At 42.1% G+C, this 21916-nt stretch overlaps 1 protein-coding gene across 5 annotated transcripts in view; it reads right to left on the bottom strand.

Annotated features, from left to right (window-relative positions):
* Nucleotides 1-21916, bottom strand: part of LOC129715783 (uncharacterized) — a 337613-nt gene that overhangs the window by 94223 nt on the left and 221474 nt on the right. For all 5 annotated transcript variants that reach the window (XM_055665662.1, XM_055665654.1, XM_055665638.1 and 2 more), the window contains 2 exons: nucleotides 17011-17076; nucleotides 272-322 (listed from right to left, as the gene is read on the bottom strand). In XM_055665662.1, the coding sequence (XP_055521637.1) occupies nucleotides 272-322; nucleotides 17011-17076 (117 nt within the window). The remainder of the gene's footprint in view (nucleotides 1-271; nucleotides 323-17010; nucleotides 17077-21916) is intronic.

Below are 21916 nucleotides of genomic sequence, written 5' to 3'. Positions count from 1 at the left end.
AAAGGCTTGTGTCCATCAGAGTGTCAAAGAGTGCAAAGCTTCTTGATAAGCAAGTGGCTGTAAAGCTACTGAAGTTGGCTATAAATGAAAGATGAGGTTACAATAAGATCAACCATGTTCTAATTAAATGGTGGTGCAGACTTAAATACCGAGTGGCCTTCCACCATCCCTAATACACATGCTGGAGTGTATTTTCATGTTGAACTGAAAACTATAACTAATAATGTTTCCATAATGTATTTATTTATTTTTGATATCAAGATATAATTACCTTCACTTGCATCTAATGAATCTGCACTGAAATCATGGAGATCTCCAAAGTCTAACAAGCAGAAATTAAAAAAAATCAGTATATGACTTACACATCAAAAGCTCAAAATCAAAATGTGAATATCATAACAGGGAGAAATTTACTTTTCATTATTTATAGTAGAAGGGATTTTGGTTTGAAAAAACTCAGTGATCACCATTAACCCCGTACATCCTAATCTTCTGGATCAGCCTACCGTGGAGGACTTTATCAAATGCCTGACTAAAATCCATGTAGACGACATCCACTGCCCTACCCTTATCAATCACCTTTGTCACCTCCTCAAAAAACTCAATCAAGTCCATAACACATGACCTGCCGCAGACAAAGTCAAGCTGACTGTCCCTTATTAGCCCATTCCCTTCCAATCTGGATAGGTGAAATTTCAGGTTGAAACCCTTCTTCAGATATACCTAATCTTCTCCAATAGCTTCCCTACCAATGATGTGGTGCTCTCCGTGAACTGGCCTATAATTTCCTGGACTATCAAGTGCAGAAGATAAAGTGTTGTTGTAGTAGTCCATTAGATCCGAGAGTGAAGGGGTTGGAACAGGAACTGGGTTCGAGGTAATTAAGCTGCTGAGATCTTCTAGGTTAACATGTCTGATGTTGCGGTATGACATGATGCGATGTACCCTTGATTTACTGAGTGGTAGGTTGGTGTTGAAAAATACAGCTTTATGGTCTGATATGGGTAGTTCAGCAGAGGCGATGTTACATGGTGTATTGCCGCAGCAACAAACTAGGTCAAGGATATGGCCCTTGGTGTGGGTTGTAAAATTGACATATTGTATTAGGTCGAAGCAAACTAACATTTCTTTAAAATCTTTAGTAAAAATATTTTCAATGTTATCGAAATGAACATTAAAATCCCCCATTAGGATAGGATAATATTAGGAGATATTGCACTAAGAGTGATTAAAACTGTGGATAGTTCAGAGATAAACATATTTGATGGCTTGGGTGGTCTGCGCAGAACAACAATAACGGTGGGTGTAGGTCCACAGACCTTAACAGCCAGCTGTTCAAAGGAAGACTGATCAGGTAGAGAGTGATGTTAGTTTTATGCTCTCGCGATAGATCAGTGTGAGACCGCCTTCCCTGCCCGAAGAACGGGGTTTGCATGTAAACAAACCCCAGTAGAGCTGCTGAGTTTAGCTGTAGAAAGTCATTCTGTGGTTGCCAGGCTTCTGTGAGACATAAAAAATCCAATTTGTTATCTGTACAGCCAGGATTTTGCCATAAATGCCATGTGCCTTTACATGCCTTTTTTGATGATCTCACCAAGATAATGCCTTTTTCACAATCGAGTGCCTAAATCAGCCTTTTTTTGCTGTTTTACTATTTTCTCTAGTTGTACCGTGATTACAATGACGTTGTCTATGTTAACATGTTAATATTAATGTTATTATTAACGTGTTAACATATTATAAATTACAAGAAAACCTCCACCACCGGGGCGAAACCGGGAGCGCCACCCTCGGGCGTTCATTCATTTGTGCCTATGCCCGCTGATTCAGTCTTCTCCAAAATCTATTTATTGCTTCCAATTTTGCAAACTTCCCACAAGCTACCACTTCCCTTGAGAAACGTGGTAAAAAAAATTTTGAATAACCTGTAGGTTTTCAACAAAGTAACTGACGATATTCGTAAAGTTCCTGGCGATGTATGTAAAGACATACAAGGAAAATGTGAGAGAGTGATTTTAGCTAACAAAGATCTTGAAGAAATACAAAACATAGCTAAAGTTCTCAAAGGTAGTTGTAATGCACAAGAGAGAGACATGAATATAGAGTCTGTAGCTTGTTTCGGGTATGCACCAGTGACCTCAGCTGTGATGAAGTCATTGACCAGAGGGGCTTTATTGGTGATCGGATGTTGTAGAGGGCAAACTTAAAAAGGAGCAGGAAGCCGCATTCAATAGGCTGACGGCTCGGCCGGTGCAGCTATCATCATTATGTTACCAAGAGGGAGCAGGCAGCCGGATTCAGTACGCTAACGGCTTGGCCGGTGCAGCTACTGTCATTGAGGCTCCGAGAGGGAGCAGTTTTCGGGCTCCAAGGGAGCAGGCGGTTCAAAAAGGGAGCTAGCCAGATGCCTGATGGAAGCAACACCTGGCTCAGGGTTGCGTTATATTCCTCCCCTCTACTCCGCTGAGGCTCCAGAAGGGAGCAAGCCCGGACTCAGAGTCATTAGCAGGCGCGACCTGTCCAGTGAGTGTATAATAGAATTGTGTTCCTGGCTCAGGAGACACTTACAGGATGCTCCAGTCAGATGCTTGTGGAAGCAACACCTGGCTCAGGGTTGCGTTATATATCTCCCGCTCCGAAGAGGGGAAGCAATACCTGGCTCAGGTTTGCTTTACAATGTCCCCCGCTCAGAAGAGGAGAAGCAACACCTGATTCAGGGTTGCGTTATTTTATCTCCCGCTCAGTAGAGGGGAGAACTGGAGATTATTACATAAGTAACTCCAACTATGGGGATATCGACAAGGAATTTGAATCCCCTGAACTTATGGGGGATATGCTGCAGTTTAATCATATGAGGGAGTTCCGGCTCTTGTCACATATTTTGCTATCCCTTCGGGGGTAGGAGATCTGCTGGAGGAAATATACCAGTCCAGATGAACTGCCAGACTTTGGATGTTCCAAAAGTCAATCTCGCCATTTGGGATATGTGGGCAAGAATTAAAATGTCAGCGTATCCAAAGGCTATTAACTGATGTCATTTCGGCCTTTGCAAGGGCAGTAGATGGGTTGAACTCTCGATAGTGCAGAAGATGCTTTAGCACTCCTATGTAATACACAGTTGGAGCTAAATTGCCTTAGCAAAATGCTATAAGGCCTGAGGTAATACTTGCTCATTTATGCAGGGCCAGTAACTTGCAGCCTGCAATGTACCTCTTCGGAGAGGACTTATGTTAGCAAGTTTAAGATTTGCAAGGAGAATTTTAGGGAGCTGCGGGGGTGGTAGAACCATCCTATGTGGGTAGGGCTCCAGTATCCCGGTAGGCATATCACCCCAATATATAAACTAATGGCAGGAATCGCTGCTCTGAGGCTGGGTGGAACGCCAGGCCTACTCAATTCAGACCTAGCCAGAGGCCTTTGTTAGGCCCAGGGCCATCACGCTCACCTTGGTGAAGAGAATGTGTTCTGCTCTCTGGCGACTGAGATAGGTCATTCCAGACAGACGACTGCGGCAGCAATTCCTGGTTCAGGGTTGCATTATGATATTTTCCACTCTGAGTGTGACTCTGACTGTGGTTTGAGTATGCAAATGTTATTACATTAGTCACATGAGAGCTGCTGTTGATATTTAAGTTGGGGTTTGACAAACAGGTGGGGACAGATAACCTCCGGAATTTTTCCAGTTTACAAATCACAACTGATTATATGATTCAGTTTCTGGTTGATTATTCCTCTGCGGCAAGAGAAGCCAAAATTTCCGTCCTTATGGTCAACAGAGGAAACTATGGCTATCCAAGTGGAAACAGAGATCTCACAAAAGATGAGTAGTCTGCCCAAGATCAAGAGGGGTATATTTCTAATATTTTCTCAAGGTTGAAGAAAAGTGGAACATGCCAATTCAGGTTAGGATGTGGCTAGTCTGATCATGTGTTTGGTTAGCCAGTTTAAGATGGACAATTCTCATTCAGCAATTTAGCTAATTCAGAGGATTTAGGGCCTCAATCGATCTTGAAGATGCATACTTTTCCATATCTATTCACAAGAGGCACAGATATATCTGGTGTTTTTTTATTTTGATGACAAAGCCAGTGGTGGAAATTCTAGGCTCTACCTAGGGGTTGGCTTCAGGCCGAGGCTATTTACAAAGATTCTAAAGTTAATGCTGCCCTACTCAGATCAAAAGGGCAATGTGTCATGGAGTTTATAGACGACATGCTTTTGTAACTGATAAGACTCAGGGGTTTTATCAGTAGATGCCTCTTACGATATTAAAGATGAGGCAACATGAATTTTAATAGTGTCAATTTGGCCTACTCATTCAGGGCGTCCATTGTAAAAGGTGGCTGAAAGAAGCTCCTACTTACTCGAAGTCATGAGTTCAGCCTATTTCTCGTGCAGCTAGCTCTGCACGGTTGTATGGGAAGTTTGTGAAGAGACACATGTGAGCTACTTTTAAACAGAAGCAGCAGAGGTTTGTGCAGCAGAGCTTCTTTCAGTTTGGGCTTAGAGAAGCGATTATGTCATTGCAGAATTGACACTGCTCGTGCTGCTTTGGCATTCTCTCTAGTACTATAAGTGGGACAATAAATGATTGATTATTCACCCACTGTTGACTAACGTAATGCAAGGTGTCTTTTATATGAACACTATGAAGCCTAAACTCATAGTAGTGTGGAATGTGTATCAGTAAAAATTAGTATGCAGATATTCATCTACTGTATTCCTAATGTGGAGCAGTATCTTTTAAGTGAATTATGCTGTTAGCAACGAATTTCAGCACAAAGAACACAGCCTTTACTCAATCTCCGGCTGGATCTCTGGGTCATATATGACATGAGGTTAAGCGTGTTATGGGAATTATCTCATAAAGCTAAACGGGCACGCCTGGGTACAATTTGGAGTTGACAGCATACCTACCAGATTGGAGATTGGGGGTGTTTATTGTGTATACAGGTACACTCAGCTTACTAGTACCTATGAGATGCAGGATAGTTTTTCTTCCTTGTTATTCAATAGTTTCACAAGAAATTGCTGGTGCAGACTATCCCAACATGAATAGAGTGTAAGCGGTAGTTCATTAGCAGGCAATAGAATGGATCTTCCCCTTTGATCATCTTCTTGCAACAGCAGGAGGCTCTCATAGTGCACTTTCAGAAGTTATAAATTGCGTTAAACATGTCTGGATGGTTGCAGATAGAATTCTGAACAGTGTTGCATGAGTTATTGTCTAACTCAAAGCCAATTGGGACTGTGGTCCGATTAAGGGCAATGGACATGTATGTAAGTTAGCATCATGTTGTTAATAGCCCATGGATTTTCTACCATTTATGGTATATATCTGTTTAAGTGTTTCACACACAGATTGGTTTACTGCATAAAACCACAGAGCTTCGAAGGCTTCACGTAGTCACTCACGTGACTTCGATATAAAATAGAAAGATTAGAGAACTTACCGTTTGAAGTTTGATCTTTATTTATGAGAAGTTGAAGTGAGGGACTACATGCCTTCCACTCCCAACCCTGATTCTCATAAAGATCATTCGGTAAGTCAAGGGTTATTAATCTTTCTATAGTTTAAGTTCGTGCAAGTGGTATGTGGTTTCATACAGTTGCTCTGAAGATTGACGCGCATGCAGGCTGATGGGCTCTTCACGTAGTCCCTCACTTCAACTTCTCATAAAATAAAGATCAAACGGTAAGTTCTCGTTAAATCTTTCTATTAAAATTGTCAATAAAAGCTACGTTGCGGAGTGCACAAGTGGACTGCAGCCAGGTGTGGAGGCTCAGAGTGCAGCTAAAACAGTCCATGCCACGGAGCGGAGGTATGGGCCCGGAGATAAAAATCCGTTTACCATGAGGGAGTCAAGGAGACTGCTGAAATTCCCGTTTTAGTATTTCAGAGCTCTGGCTGGGAAAGATGTTGCAGTCGACATGGACGATGATGTCACGGGCAAGGGGGTGCTGGGAATTTTGTTCAGGAGATCAATCACTTTAGCACCAGGAAAGCAAAAAGTCGCCGCTGATTTCCTTTTTTTTTTTCTTTTTAATATTTTTATTGATTAGAAGTAAAGTATATTACAATAGTACAAGCCAGATATATCTTATTACATTTATTGTACCCCTTCGGTTTTTAAGCTTTAAGGAAAGATATAGATAAAGAAAGTAGAGAAAGTGAGAGAAAGAAGGTTGTGTTTGTGTAAAAGAGTGATCAATGAGAAATAAACACAGGGACTCATTGGTTAGAGAAAAGAATTAAGAAATAGACCCTAGAAAAAAAAGGAGGAAAAAGGAAAAAATAAAAATAAAAGAACCAAAGCTCTATTATAAAAACCGCGCAAAAGGGATATACCAACTTCATATCTTTCCTCTCCCCTTACCAGATCCTGACACCATCTATTTTTTGAAGTACTGATGCACCTTATTCTTGTAGTAAGTCGATAAATGCAGACCACATCTTTTGGAAGTGGTCTGATTTGCCTGCAAGGAGGAGTCTCATATCTTCCAGGTGTAATGTTTCAAACATATTTGAAATCCACATATTTAATGTTGGTATAGGAGCGTTTTTCCAGAATTTAAGTATAAGCTTTTTTCTAATTATTAATCCATAATTAAATAGATTCTTTTGAAACACATTTAGTTCAGGGCTACCTTCCATTGTTCCAAAGATAATCCATTCAGGTTTAGGTATCAGTTTTATTTTTAATAATTTTGTAAAGATTTCAAAACTGTCAGTCCAAAATTTTTGAATTTTTATACAAAAAACAAAGGAGTGCGCTATGGTAGATCGGCTTGAGATCGGCATTTATCACAAATAGGTGAAACGTTAGGAAAAAGTTTACTTATTTTGGTTTTTGAATAGTATAATCTGTATAAGATTTTGAATTGTATTAGAGTGTGTCTAACGTTAATCGAGCATTTATGCACATATTGTAAATGTTTATCCCACCTCTCTTTTGAAATTTTTATAGCTAGTTCTTGTTCCCAGTCTCTTCGAATACCGTCGGTTGAAGGTATTTCTATATTTAAAATAATGTTATACAAGTATGATATTAAGTTTGCTGATTCAGCCTTTGTCTTCATTGCTTCATCCAGTAAATCTGGCGGCATATTATGATAATCTTCTGTATATTTTTTCAGGTAGTCAGATATTTGAAGATATTTAAAGTAATGGTTATTTCTCAGATTATATTTTATTTGTAATTGTTGGAATGATAATAATTTTCCATTTTCGTACAAATCTCCGAGCGTTTTAATTCCCATTCTGTCCCATTGTGTAAATGATTTATCTATAATAGAGGGTTTAAATGATGGATTATTAGCTATTGGAGATAACAAAGATAGATTTTTAATTTTAGGGTATGTTTTATTTGTTTCCAGGTTTTAATTGTACTGTGTATAATTGGATTTTTATTATAATTTGTGTTATTCAAGTTCATTGGTGAGAAGAGGATCGCTCCAATATTACAAGGGGAGCAGTCCTCTCGCTCCATTATAATCCAATCCACCTGCTGGGCAGAATTGTCCAGCAGGTGAATCATATGTTTAATATTTACTGCCCAGTAATAGTACAAAAAGTTAGGAAGTGCTAAACCACCCAATTCTTTAGGTTTGCTCAAGTGAGTTCTTTGTATTCTGTGGGATTTATAGCCCCATATAAAATTTGTAATGTCTGAGTCCAGTTTTTTAAAAAACCTTTTTGGTAGATATATAGGGATTGATTGAAATAGGTATGGAATTTGTGGTAAAAAGATCATTTTTATAGCATTTATTCGGCCTATTTAAGACATCGGAAGCATTTTCCAGAATTTCATTAAAGTATTTAATTTCTTAAGTAGGGGACTATAATTAGCGTTGTACATAGCTTGATATTTTCTAGTGATTTCGATTCCCAAATATTTAAATTTTTCTGTGGCTATTTTAAAAGGGAATTTTGAGAGGTGTGTTGAGTCTTTCGGTTTTATCGACATAATTTCGCTTTTATTCCAATTTATTCTGTATCCTGAGAAAGATCCAAACTCCTCGATTAGGTTTAATATGTTTGGTATACTAGTTTGGGGTTTTGTGATGTACAGTAGTACATCGTCTGCATATAAGGATATTTTGTTATTTGAATATTTTGTATTATAACCGTGGATATTCGGATGTGATCTAATTATTTCGGCTAAAGGTTCAATTACCAGAGCAAATAACAGCGGTGATAATGAGCATCCTTGTCTGTTGCCCCTTGCTAATTGGAATTCCTCTTAACGTTCCTTACAATTGAATCTCCAATGATAAGTATGGTTGAAGGGGGCGTGGATGGTGGAGAAGATTTCACCCATGGTGATGGAGTGGATAGAGAAGGGCGGACAGTGAGGTGGGCAGAAGCCCGCCGCGGGGCTGGTGTAAATATCGGCGTGGAGCGACGAGACCTGAGGCGGGAGTAATGCTGAGGTATTGGTGGTGGAGTAATCGGAGGTGACAGTGAGCTGTGGGACCCACGGGACGACAGGGGAAGTGGAGAAGGCGGCAGGGACTTCGCAGCCAGAGGAGTGAAGTCATGCTGGTCGAGGATGTCATATTTGTTCTCCAACTGCCTGTTATAGTGAGGTGGTGCATGAGAGAAGTGCGGAGGAGCATGAGAGAAATGCCGCCTCCTCCTGCCGCGAGCACTGACCAGAGACCAGCGCTCTTGATGGGATGTAGTGGAGCTGACCAGGGCTTTAGGTCTAGCCCCAAGCCATCGCCAGGAGTTATCAGGGGCAGTGACCGGAAGAAGGGCATCAGCAGCAGGACAAGGAGCAGGCTCACGGGCATAGGTTGTGTCAGTATGTGCTGGACCGAAGGTGATGCTGTCTAGGAGTTGTTCAGCTTCCTGGATCTGGTACAGAGTGCAGATTCTTCCGTCCAGCTCTGTGATCTTCTCGGACAGACAGGCGCAGCTGACACAGCCGGATGGGGAGGTGAGTGGAGCCATGGATTGTAGATGGGGTGGCGGGACGCAGTCTGGATACTTCTTGTGGATCTTCTCGCCCTCCGAGCGCTGCTTCTCAAAGAGATATTCCTCCTTGTACTGGAACTTCATGATCCTGGCCGCAGGTGAACATGGAAGAGTTGATGAAGAATTCTGAATGCGGATATAAGTGCATGCTATTTTTTTGCTTTTGGTATATGTTAAGCCTTCATGGCTACTTTTTTTATGTTTATTAATAATTGTCTCGTTACATACTCGGAACAATTAGGGGCCGGTACGTAGTGGCCATTTCGCTTATTTTGTGAGTCATTAATTATGGCATTTGTCTTTAAATTTTAGTCGATCCATAATTATGTGGGTGGGATTTATTAAGTAGTCAATGTCGTGTTTGGCGCTGGGTTTCTTGCGCAGAAGCTTAGTTTTAGTTTAGCTTGGAGCTACATGGCAGAAGGAACATCCTTCGACCATGTAGAATTTGCCGAGCACGAGGGGTTTTCTAATGTTTAAAGCGATATGCTGGAGTTTGACGAAGATTAAAGTGTACGAGTCAAAGAAGAAAGTCGGATGAATATCTTATTGTTTTTCTTCAACAATAAAGAAACTATTAATCAAAAAACTGTGTTATGAAGATTTATCTGTTGAGCAGCTCTGGTGGTCTCTCGGAGAGCTCACATGCGTATTACGACATTCTCCTAAAGCCATGTAGTCTCTTAAGTGGCTAGAGGGAGTAATCTCTTGAACAATATAAAAATCTGCCGCTACAATGCCAACATGCTGTGTAACTGTAATGTATGTCAATAAACTTGTTGGATCGTTACTGTGCATGTGTATTTGCTCTACATGGTGTCAGAGTTTCCGGACCAATTCTATGCCTAGTCAGTCTGAAGAAGTGTTTCGGCCCAAAACATTGCCTATTTCCTTTGCTCCATAGATGCTGCTGCACCCGCTGAGTTTCTCCAGCATTTTTGTGTACCTTCGATTTTCCAACATCTGGAGTTCCTTCTTGAACTCTATGCCTAGTCTATCGGGTTTTCTTTTGTTTTATTTCCCCAGTATTTTTTTCCCCACCTTCTTTATGGCTCATACATTTAAGAAGCCTGACCCCCTCGTCTTCGATGCCGACCTTAGTGAGCATTGGAATATTTATAAAAAGATTTTAAAGTCTACATTCGGGCTGCCCATCTTGGAGCGCCTCCCGATCTTATAGCTGCTGTACTTCTCAACGTCGCGGGTTCAGAAGCAATTCAACGAGCTGAATGGTTCAACTATGCCCCGACTGTATTGGATGACAACGACACGGAAATCACCCCTGCAGTCTATTAATGATCCGGTTTGTCTGATGAACAAGTTCAGACAATTGTGTGAACTTCGGACTAATATAATGATGGAGCGCAACTTTTCTTTTCAAAGAAATCAGCTACCTGGCGAGCCAATCGAGGTTTACTTAAGTACCATAAAGCACACTGCCAGTCGGTGCCGTTTCGGAGATCTGTGTGATGAGCTTGTCCGTGACAGATTGGTGAGTGGCATCTTGAGGGTTTGTGGCATCTTCAAGGTGCCAGGGTTCAAGATGTTACAAACCAAATTCAGAACATCCTCACGAGGGAAGGTGAACAGGCACAAACAACATGGGAAGAAGAGGAACGAGGTTCTGCAACATCAGTTCAGAGAGCTGGGAAGAAGGCTGAAAAGCAGGACTTCTAAGGTGGTTATCTCTGGATTGCTTCCAGTACCTCGTGCTAGTGAGGACAGGAACTGGGAGATAGGGGATCTGAATGTGTGGCTGAGGGGCTGATGCAGGGACCAGGATTTAGATTTATAGACCGCTGGGATCTCTTCTGGGGTAGGGGTGACCTGTACAAAAGGATGGGTTACACCTTAACTGGAGGGGGATTGACGTTCTGGCAGGCAGGTTTGCTAGTGCTACACGTGTGGGTTTAAACTAAATAGTGGGGGGGAGGGATTGACAAATTGGGAGTATAAAGATGGAGTTGAAGGGAAAGTGAGTACAGGAAAATTTGCAAAAGACTCCTGAATTAATGGGAAGGAAAGTTCGAGAAGGGATAAGAAAATAAGGTCAGGTCAAATTGCGAGCAGTGCGAGAGGGTAGGTGAATACCGAGGTCAAAGTGTTGTATATGAATGCGCAAAGTATAAGAAATAAAGTGGACGAGCTTGAGGCTCAGTTAGAAATTGGCAAGTATGATGTTGTGGGGATTATAGAGACATGGCTGCAAGAGGGCCAGGGCTGGGAACTGAATATTCAAAGGTATACCTCCTATCGAAAAGACAGACAAGTGGGCAGAGGGGGTGGGGTAGCTCTGTTGGTGAGGAATGAAATTCAGTCCCGTGCAAAGGGTGGCATTGAAACAGGAGATGTGGAGCCAGTATAGATAGACCTAAGGAATTGTAAGGGTAAAAATACCCTAATGGGGCTTATCTACAGGCCGCCAAACAGTAGCCTGGATATAGGTTGCAAGTAGAATCATGAGTTAAAATTTGCATTTAGTAAAGGTAATGCTACGGATGTTATGGGAGATTTCAACATGCAGGTAGAATGGGAAAATCAGGTTGGTACTGGACCCAAGAAAGGGAGTTTGTGGAGAGCCTCCATGATGGATTCTTAGAGCAGCTTGTATTTGAGCCTACCAGAGAGAAGGCAATTCTGGATTTAGTGTTGTGTAATGAACCGGATTTGATAAAGGAACTTAAGATTTAAGAGCCTAAAGGACGTAGTGACCATAATATGGTTGTTTACAATTGTAGAGGGAAAAGGGTAAATCGGAGGTTTCAGTGTTACAGTTGAATAAAGAGGACTATGGGGCCATGAGGGAGAATCTGGGTAAAGTTGACTGGAAAGATATTGGTAGGTATTTCTGGGAATAATACAGAAGGTGCAGGATCAGTACATTCCAAAGAGGAAGAAAGATTCCAAGGGGAGTAAGGGGTGACCGTGGCTGACAAGGGATGTGAGGGACAGTATGAAAATAATATAGAAGAAGTTCTAAGTAGCAAAGATGAGCCAGAAGCAAGAGGATTGGGTAATGTTTAGAGGGCAACAGATGATAACTAAAAAGACAATACGGGGAGAAAAGATGAGGTACGTAGGTAAGCTAGCCAAGAATATAAAGGAGGATAGTAAAAGCTTCTTTAGGTATGTGAAGAGGAAAAAATTAGTTAAGACCAAAGTTGGACCCTTGAAGACTGAAAAAGATGAATTTATTATGGGGAACAAGGAAATGGCAGATGAGTTGAACAGGTACTTTGGATTTGGCTTCACTGAGGAGGACACAAACAATCTTCCTGATGTACTAGTGGCCAGAGGATCTGGGGTGACGGAGGAACTGAAGGAAATCCTGATTAGGCAGGAAATGGTGTTGGGTAGACTGATGGGACTGAAGGCTGATAAATCCCCAGGGCCTGATGGTCTGCATCCCAGGGTACGTAAAGAGAGTGGCTCTAGAAATTGTGGACCAATTAGTGATCATTTTCCAATGTTCTATAGATTCAGGATCAGTTCCTGTGGATTGGAGGGTAGCTAATATTATCCCACTTTTTACGTAAGGCGGGAAAGAGAAAATAGGGAATTATCGACCACTGGAATCGCCAGAGATATTTGAAATTTACCTGGATGGGGCTATAATAACAGTTAAAGCATTGCAAAATAGGCTAACTACAGTTCCCAGGTTTATTTACCAAATTTCCAAACGGAGCTTGGGCTGCTCAGAGCTCAAGAACATTAGTTATCATTTATCTGGAATGATGTTAAACGCTGGATTTTGCTAAGAATGAACTGTTATAGGCCCAAACTATATTTGAAGAATCCCGGTCCCACCCATCCAGTTAAATTTAAAGTTGATACCAATCAGAACTACTTATTATAGGGATTAACATTTAACAATCAACTAACAAGGGATTCCGCCTTGGAGCAAGAGATGTAATTAACAGAAGCCTGGAATAACCTCGTTGATTATTAAGCAGCTTTTTATTCATCAAGATGTAGTTGACAATGTAGCAGCTGTGTATCAGCGGTACAAATTGGGCTTTGCATTAACTGAAGTTAAAACATGCAAAGAATTAACCTCTCTAGTACTATAGGTAATTACAAATAAACCTATGCTATTCTCAGCTGAAGCTACCGAAATCACAATGGTGGCAGTATTCAGCATTGCTCCAGTATTTTTGGTCGGGTATACTTAGTATTACAAATTGATGCTAGTGGTCAAATATGAGAAGTATGGTGTGCCATCTCCAGTTACGGAGGCAGATGCGGGTTGCATAAGTTACCAATTTTCAGTAATTGGTATCAACTACCTATAACTCGGTGCATTCTATACGTTAAAGGTTATTGTAAGAATGTGCACAATCTACATGCTCAACTCCAAGTTGATACACTATGGGGGTGGCATATGTTAGTCACATGGGTGCTATGAAGTTTAAATATCCTGTGATATTTACCTAATCTTATTTTGAAACTACTGTCTCATGTGAAATCTATGAAACACAGGATGGATGTTGGACTACAAAGTATTTAATGTCATTTTGGCTCGATGGAACATCGATATATTTACATACAGGCTTATTTACCAGCCTCAAATCATGTGGCATACAGTGGCAAAACGTACATTATCGTCACTTGGTGGAGGAATTATTGCATGCGTGTTTTCTCCATTCTGCCTCATCAGTGAGGTTTCGCAATTTATCCAGCAAGACACCGCATCAGGCCTCAATCTGCCTGACTGATATACGCAGCCATGGTTCCCGCTAATATAGGGAATTATATAGAACCTATATGGTTATTCAAAGCATAAAATTTGCTGATACAGCATGTGACTCGGGAAACCAGCGTCTGCATGATACATCAAGTCATTGACTTGAAGACTCCGAGACGATTTCCTGCGCCGCGGGTTGTCAGACAAATCCGTGGATTGCTCACTGCAGAATACAGGATAGCAGCAAAAAGAGGCAGGACATCTCCACTTCAGCAGATGGGAAACGGTTTTAGCTGAATACCCATGTTACATGCTATACAGCACGAATAACTGATGTCCTAGAGTTCGTTTCATATGAGTCTTTGACAATACTCAGTTACAGTGCCATTAAACGGTGCAAACGTGCTTCTCATCATATTTGCTGCAGCAAGTGGAACCCATTCTGTCGGACCTCACCCTCTGATATCCAGAATTATATAGGATATCTTAACACAAGTTCTCCCAGGCCCAGTAACATGGGAGTATGGGACATGACGTAATGTTAACATTACTTCAGCAGGGGGCTCCAGTTACATCCTTATCTCAAGCCGGCTCTCAAAAGGTAATAATCCTCATGGCACTGGCCTCAGTGCAACGGGTCCAGTCACGACATAAATTACGACTGGACAGGGTAGTTACATATGTTAATAACATAATATATTATGTTTTGATTTAATAAACCAGAGCTAACCAGGCCTGAGGTACATACAGTTTCATGGCATACCCGATGGACCTTCGGGAATGTGTGGTCACACATTCACAACAATACGTAGGTATGTTACAAAACCTACCTGAATCGTGGCTGAACATCTGCCCCACCCCTTGTGTGTGATTTTGGCGCTGTTTAGAGGGGGCGGGTTTAAAAAGCGATTTTTACTAGGCTGTTGCAATCGAAAATGTTCAGCCTAGTAAATCATTAACGGAAAATCGCTGAAAGACCTCGTCGCAAAAGGTATTATTAGTTTTTATGGCCTTGTAAAATAGTTAGAGTAGTTTAAAAATCACTCTCTAAACTCGCAACCTCTCGCAGCCCCAGGGTTTTATAAAGCAAACAATTAAAGGTATGTACCTTATTTTTACATTAAATGGGGCTTCTTAAGAACCCTGTATATAACGTTTTCTATAGCGAGTAGCTCATTTTGGGCTCTTTATATCCCGCAGTATTTTTCTGGGCATTTGAGGGCACAAATCCAGCGCAATGTGAACGTTCTAAACCAGCACGTTCACAGGAACCCACTAGAAAGCCGATTTAAATTGACTTTAATTTACAGCAATTGAACACTAAATTCCTTCCATTTGGCCTATAAATTGATGTAAATGAGATTTAAAAATCATGTTTTATTGTGAATTATTTGTGAATATTATTTGGACACTTGGGCTATTTAAAAATGTTAATCATTTATTAAGAAATGGATAGATGTTTAGATCTAGTAAATTGAAGTTTGAAATTAGCTACAATTGGGTAACTAACTAATTATATGCTTTAATTTCAGGTCATCCAAGTTAGATTATTTTATATTTGTTTCAGAATGGTTCAATCTATGATAACTGAAAATTTCATTCAGTTCTCTTAATTTTTAAGAAGGTTATGTGCTTTTGACTCTCCACGATCACAGCTTTTTTGTTATGTCCATAGAAAATCAATAGGGAACAAGATGCTAATTTCCGAGTATGAAAATGGCCATAACTTTATTATTACTTGAGATATGAAAGTGAATTAGGTGTCAAATTAAACTTATTGTTATGCTTTATCTGATGGGATAAATTGCAGACTTGATTTTTTAAATCTCAAAATTTTGTAACATTGCTACATTACGTCTAGATCACTTAGAGCCTTAAAGGCTCCAAACGAAACAATGTTTTGTGGAAGAAAGATATATATATAAATTTCATAAGAAGTTTCGTTCTACCATCTTCAGGTGGTAAAATGGGAGTTTGCGAATGCAGCGGGAGTCAATACTAATATTTTAACACGCACTCCACCGGGGCTGCTACCACATCAGGATTTTGTACGTTTCCTTTGGACCACATCCTAGTAGCTGCAGGATGGTCATACTATACAAACTTTTAATACAACCCGTTGCCAAATCGGGGGTATTTGCCAACTAAATTTTTTGACTCTGTTAATAGTTTCCTCTGAATGAAAGGGGTCCTATTATTTTCATTGGATGATCAAGCATCAGCATAATAAACCAAGTCATGTCTGAATGCATGAATCTTTTTTCACTCATCCATGGTCACTTCATGCAGTGTGTTACGCATGGATTCGGTTCCGGCGTGAAATCAGAGCTTTGAAATCTTCACGTAGTCACTCACGTGACTCCGAAGTAAAATAGTAAGATTAAATGAGAACTTACCAGTTTGAAGTTTGATCTTGATTTTATGAGGAGTTACGATGAGCGATTACGTGCCCACTACTCCCACCCTCATATTATCAAGGTCATATGGTAATTCCACTTCTCAAAATCTTACTATGTTCATGCTCAACTACTTGTTTCTGGGATTACTCACCGCTACTTTGAAGTATGACGCGCCAAGTGAGATGACGGCCTTCTTCACGTAACCACTCAACTGCACTGTTTACATCAATAAACTTTTAACCTCTTCGAAAATTAAATTTATCTTTGTTATCTCTCTGTTCCACTCACATGCTTTAAGATAGGCCTCAATTATTGGTCATCTTCTTTTATCTTGTGGTGTAAAACATTGTTTGAAAACATTGCTCCGAATTTCTCTGGAACCTCTGGTTTCCTGCCACATTCCAAAGATGTGCAGGTCTGTAGGTTAATTGGCTTCTGTACATTGCCCCCAGTGTGTAGGATACAGGTGGTCGTTGGTCGACGCAGGCTTGGTGGGCCGAAGGGCCTGTTTCCATGCTGTATTACTACACATAATTAAACTAAACTAAACTAAAAGTGAGACATGAATGCAACACAGTTAGTCACTGCAAAACTGTGAAGCGAAAAATAACTAATCATACTGGTATATGTGACGTGAAGTGATATGTGAAGTGATAGCAGTTATGTGTGCAGTGAAAACGTTCTGTCTCCAGGTCTCTGAATTTCTAAAAGGACCTCTTAAATGCCTTTTCAACTCAGATCATCTTATATTGCTCATGCAATTGTAGATCATGCAGCAGATCATGGAAGCTGATCATAACCACTATTTTCCTCATTTTTCCTCTGCTGTTCGCACCTTAATTCTGAGTTCACTACTAACCAACATTATTGCCAGTCGAAGCAATTTCTACTTATTTTATTATTTCATCCACTTCAAGAATAAGATGGCCTTATTATGATCAAATTACCTGGCATACTGTGGCCAGATGTCTGTGCTGGATCCTCAATGAAGGTAGAATTTAAATTTGGTGGTCCTAGAATTGAGAAGACATGAGTATACATAAGTACGACTTCAATTAAACCACGATCAAATTTATTTATGCAATCATATTAAGAAATTCATCAAAATATTCAAACCACCTCAGACACTCTCCGTCGTCTCCGCGCATTCCATTCTCTGGGCCCTCACCCCCTCATCTTCACCATGGATGTCCAGTCACTCTATACCTCCATCCCCCACCAGGATGGTCTTAGACTATAGACCATACAGGCCCAGAGTATACAGGCTGGGCCTGTATACTCTGGAGTTTAGGAGGATGAGAGGTGATCTCATTGAAACATATAAGATTATTATGGGTTTGGACATGCAAGAGGCAGGAAACATGTTCCCAATGTTGGGGGAGTCCAAAACCTGGGGCCACAGTTTAAGAATATGGGGTAAGCCATTTAGAATGGAGACGAGGAAACATTTTTTCATACAGAGAGTTGTGAGTCTGTGGAATTCTCTGCCTCAGATAGAGGCCAGTTCTCTAGATACTTTCAAGAGAGAGCTAGATAGGGCTCTTAAAGATAGCGGTCAGCAGATATGGGGAGAAGGCAAGGCCAAGGTACTGATTAGGGATTAGCCATGATGACATTGAATGGCGGTGCTGGATCAAAGGGCCGAATGGCCTACCTGCACCTATCGTCTATTATCTATTGTCTATTGAACGATAAAGTGAGAAATGAACTACTATGGGATGCTGATCTAACTGTCATCGGAGCAGAGAATGTCTGTCTCATTGCTGAAATTACCTACTCTCGTGCCTGCCTCACAGGACCGGTTCCACATTCCTCATACCACGTGAATGCTGCCAACCTGGTCTACCGTGCTCAACACCTGCCACCAGAAGTGCAGCAGCGTGGCAGGTTCCTTGATAAATGTAATAATTGTGGTGGTTCATACTCAGCTGTCCGCGCGCAATGCCCTGCCAACAGGAAAGTTTGCCACTACTGTACAGGAAGAAATCACTTTATTCGGCGGTATCATGCCAGCAGAGATTTTACAGAACCCAAGCAGTCAGTGCACCTGCTCCAGCACAATTGTTCCCACAGCACAACCGATCGAGATCAAGCTGTACCGTTTCCCTGTGGGAATCCATCCGAACCTGACATTTCCATTCTAAACGTACATTCTCTGTCTGAAACTTCATGTAAACTTCACAATCCCGAGGTAGTTTGTCGAATCAACAATACCACAGCTGTAGCAAAAATCGACAATGGAGCTCGTTGAAATGTCATGTTCTTATCTGAGTCCTCCAGGGTCAGAAATGAAGAAGCTGTTGTGAACAACAAAGCTTCGTTACTTCCCCTCGGAGGCGGAGAGTTTCACCCAGTTGGAAGGGTTGACCTGCAGTATCGGCTAGCAACACGCGTGCACAAGCTGAGCTTCTTCATTGTCCCAGGAAAAGTGACAACCTTTCTTGGCATCGGTGCCTGCCAAGACTTGAGATTGGTAAGCTTTGGAGAAGAGGTCCACCAACTTTTCCCAGCTGAACAGTTTCTCTCTCAGTACAAGGAAAGTTTTGACAACAAACTCGCCAAACTACCCCACAAGTATTCTATTGTTCACGCCTTTCATAGAATTCTGCATGCCATGTGCGACCACGTACAGAACGAACTTCAAAGAATGGAATCACTGGGCTTCATCGTAGCAGTAACCGACCCGTCGGACTGGGTCTCAACCATGGCAGTGGCTACCAAAAATAACAAAGGTTAAATACGAATCTGTATAAACCCCAGAGATTTGAATACTGCAATCAAGCATCCGCATTATCCAATGCGCACAGTAGAAGAGGAAGCTGCACACCTGGGCAAAGCGACTGTGTTCCCCATTTTCGATGCAAAAAACTCATTCTGCCATATCCCGTTAGACCACAAATCGTCTGAACTAACCACTTTTGGCACACTTTTCAGCTGCTACAAGTTTCTCCGAATGCCCTTTGGCATCAACTCCGCTAGTGAAGTTTTCCAGCGCAAGCTGTTTACAGGTTATCCTTGTGCCATTATTATCGATGATATACTCGTTGCTGGCTGTGATATGTCAGAGCATGACGCCAATTTAAAGAAATAACTGATCATGCCAAGGACATCAAACTCAAGCTCAACTCTTTAAAGTGCAGACTTCGTGTCAAGGAAGTGAAGAACGTGGGACACGTTTTCACTCGTGATTAGACTCAAACCAGATCCTTTCAAGAACATTGCCATCAACGAACTGTTGGCTCCCACAGACATAACCAGTCTACAGAGATACCTGCGCATGGTGAACTTCCTGGGTAAGTTCCTTCCAAACTTCAGCGAATTGTCAGCCCCGCTGCAGCAGCTAACACACAAGAACACAACCAGGTCCTGGTATACACAACACCAGAGAGCGTTTGACACCCTAAAACAGCAGCTGTCCTGTGCCCTGACTGGTTTATTTCGATGTGAAGCTGCTGGTAATGCTAACCTGCAATGTCTCCCAGTGCGGATTTGGTGCTGCCTGTCTCCAGATTACCAGTGAGGGTGACAGCAGACCTACTGCATATGCCTCTCGCACAATGTCCGAGACTGAATAACGCTATGCTTAAATCGAGAAGGAACTACAGGCAGTGGGGTATTCTCCTGCGAGAAATTCAAATACTTTATTTTTGGACAGACTGTAACTGTTGAAACAGACCACCAGCCACTAATCAGCATCATGAACAAACCGATCCATGCTGCTCCTGCCCGACTGCAGCGGATGATGATGCAGCTTCAGAGGTACAATATTAAACTAGTTTACAAACCAGGCAAAGATATGAACCCAGCCGACGCTCTGTCCAGAGCCCCACACAAGACCGGCGAGCAACAACCGTCAGACAACGACACCTACATTGTGATGATGGTGTCCTACCTTCCCACTGAATGCCTGGACGACCTGGCTGTGCAGACAGCAGTCGATGACACCCTACAGTCCCTGTCCACGATCACCCGGCATGGCAGGCCGGATAAGCAGCACAGGGTACCAGTTGCTATTCGCCCGTACTTCACGGTGCGCGATGAGCTTGTGCTCCAAGACGGTGTGATCGTCAAGAAACACAAGTTGGCCATCCCAACTGCCTTCCGGGACAAATACTTTGACTGTCCATGGGGCAATCTCGGTATCGAGTCAACCATTCTTTGAGTTAAGAGCTTGTTCTTATGACCTGGTATGGCCGAGTTCATACGGGAGGTTGCGCGATCTGCAACACCCTGGGGCCCTCATCAACCCAAGCAGCCTCTTCTCTCCCACCCAGTTCCTATTTTGCCATGGTCCATAGCGGCAACTGACATTTTCGAATGTCGTGGTAAGCAATACCTGGTTCTTGTTGACATATACTCGGGCTGGTTTGGGATTAACTTGCTTCCCAGCCCCACTTCAGCGGTAGTGGTTCAAACACTAGCGCGCCAATTTTCAGCTCACGGGGCGCCCTCAAAACGTCTGTCTGACAAAGGAAGCCAGTTCACCAGCCAGTGTTGCAAAAAATTTGCCCAGCGATGGGACTTTCGTCACATTACCAGCAGTTCTGAGTTCCTTCCAACGAACGAGTAGCCGAGCGAGCGGTCCAGAGTGCCAAACAGGTGATGGAAAGGTTACAGTTGGTAAAATCCGATGTCTACCTGGACTTGCTCAAGAAGAAACATTGCCCACGACAGTGCTAGGGTCTCTTTCCCAATGTCTCATGTCAAGGCAGACCTGTACCACGCTGCCCGTACCCAAGCGACTACTGAATCCACAAACTCGCAAGCCATCAGTAATTCAAGCACAGCTTCAGAACAAGCACGAGATACAGAAACACTTACGACAAAACAAGCAGGCCTCTCAAGCCTCTGGCAAGTCGCCAAGTTGTATGACTCCAGACTGACAAGGGCCACGGTCGCCTTGGTTCAATCCGCAGCCCTGCACCAGAACCACGTTCGTACATGATCGATTGGAATGGAGGCACCTACCGGCGAAACCGTCAGCACCTCCTACCATTGAAGGAACCACATGATCCCCTATCCAGATGTTCCAGGACTGTCTAACTGAATGACTGATGCACGTTCTTCCCCGGCCCAACGTCCAACCACAGAGTCCGAGCCTATCATGTATCCTGCCTTCTCGCCATGTTCGGTACCCCAGCTTCACCCCACCCGTCTCAAGGATCTCCGGTGTTCCATCAGCCCCCAGTCGCTCAGCTTTCGCCGGTGAAGGATGGAGATGCGAGCTTATACCGAACACGTGCGGGTCGTATTTGGAAACCTGCCCTCAGATACGGGGACCATGTTTAACATATATATATTAGTCGTACTCACGTATATATTCATAGTTACGTTATTTTCTTAAGAGGAAAGATTAAATCTGCTCTACTTACATGTTAACCAATACTAACACACACCACTATTATCTATACTCCAGTCTGGGTTTTCATCATGCTGGCACTACTCTAATTAACAAATCCTAGCACAAGCCGCCAGCTGTGATCCGGACACGGTTATGCCAACATGCTTTGTAACTTTATTGTGTGTCACTAAACCTGTTGGATCGTTACTCTGGGTATGTGTTATTTGCTCTATAAGATGGCAGACAGCTGCAAAACTAAGGTCATCATTGTAGGGGATTTTAATTTTTGTAATATAAATTAAGACTGCCATCGTATGTAGGGTGTAGATGAGCTGGAAATTGTCAAGTGTGTTCATGAAAGTTCCCACTGGCAATATGTGGAGGACCCTATAGGGGAAACAGCAATTTTTAGGAAATGGAACAAGGCAAGTGACTGATATGTTATTTGGGAAACATTTTAGGACCAGCAACCACAATTCTATTAGCTTTAAATAGATATGGCTCAGGGCATG

This window comes from Leucoraja erinacea, chromosome 2 (assembly GCF_028641065.1).
Source record: "Leucoraja erinacea ecotype New England chromosome 2, Leri_hhj_1, whole genome shotgun sequence".
NCBI classification, from domain to species: domain Eukaryota; kingdom Metazoa; phylum Chordata; class Chondrichthyes; order Rajiformes; family Rajidae; genus Leucoraja; species Leucoraja erinaceus.
Note: the sequence above shows the minus strand (reverse complement) of the source record. Positions and strands in the feature narration are given on the sequence as shown.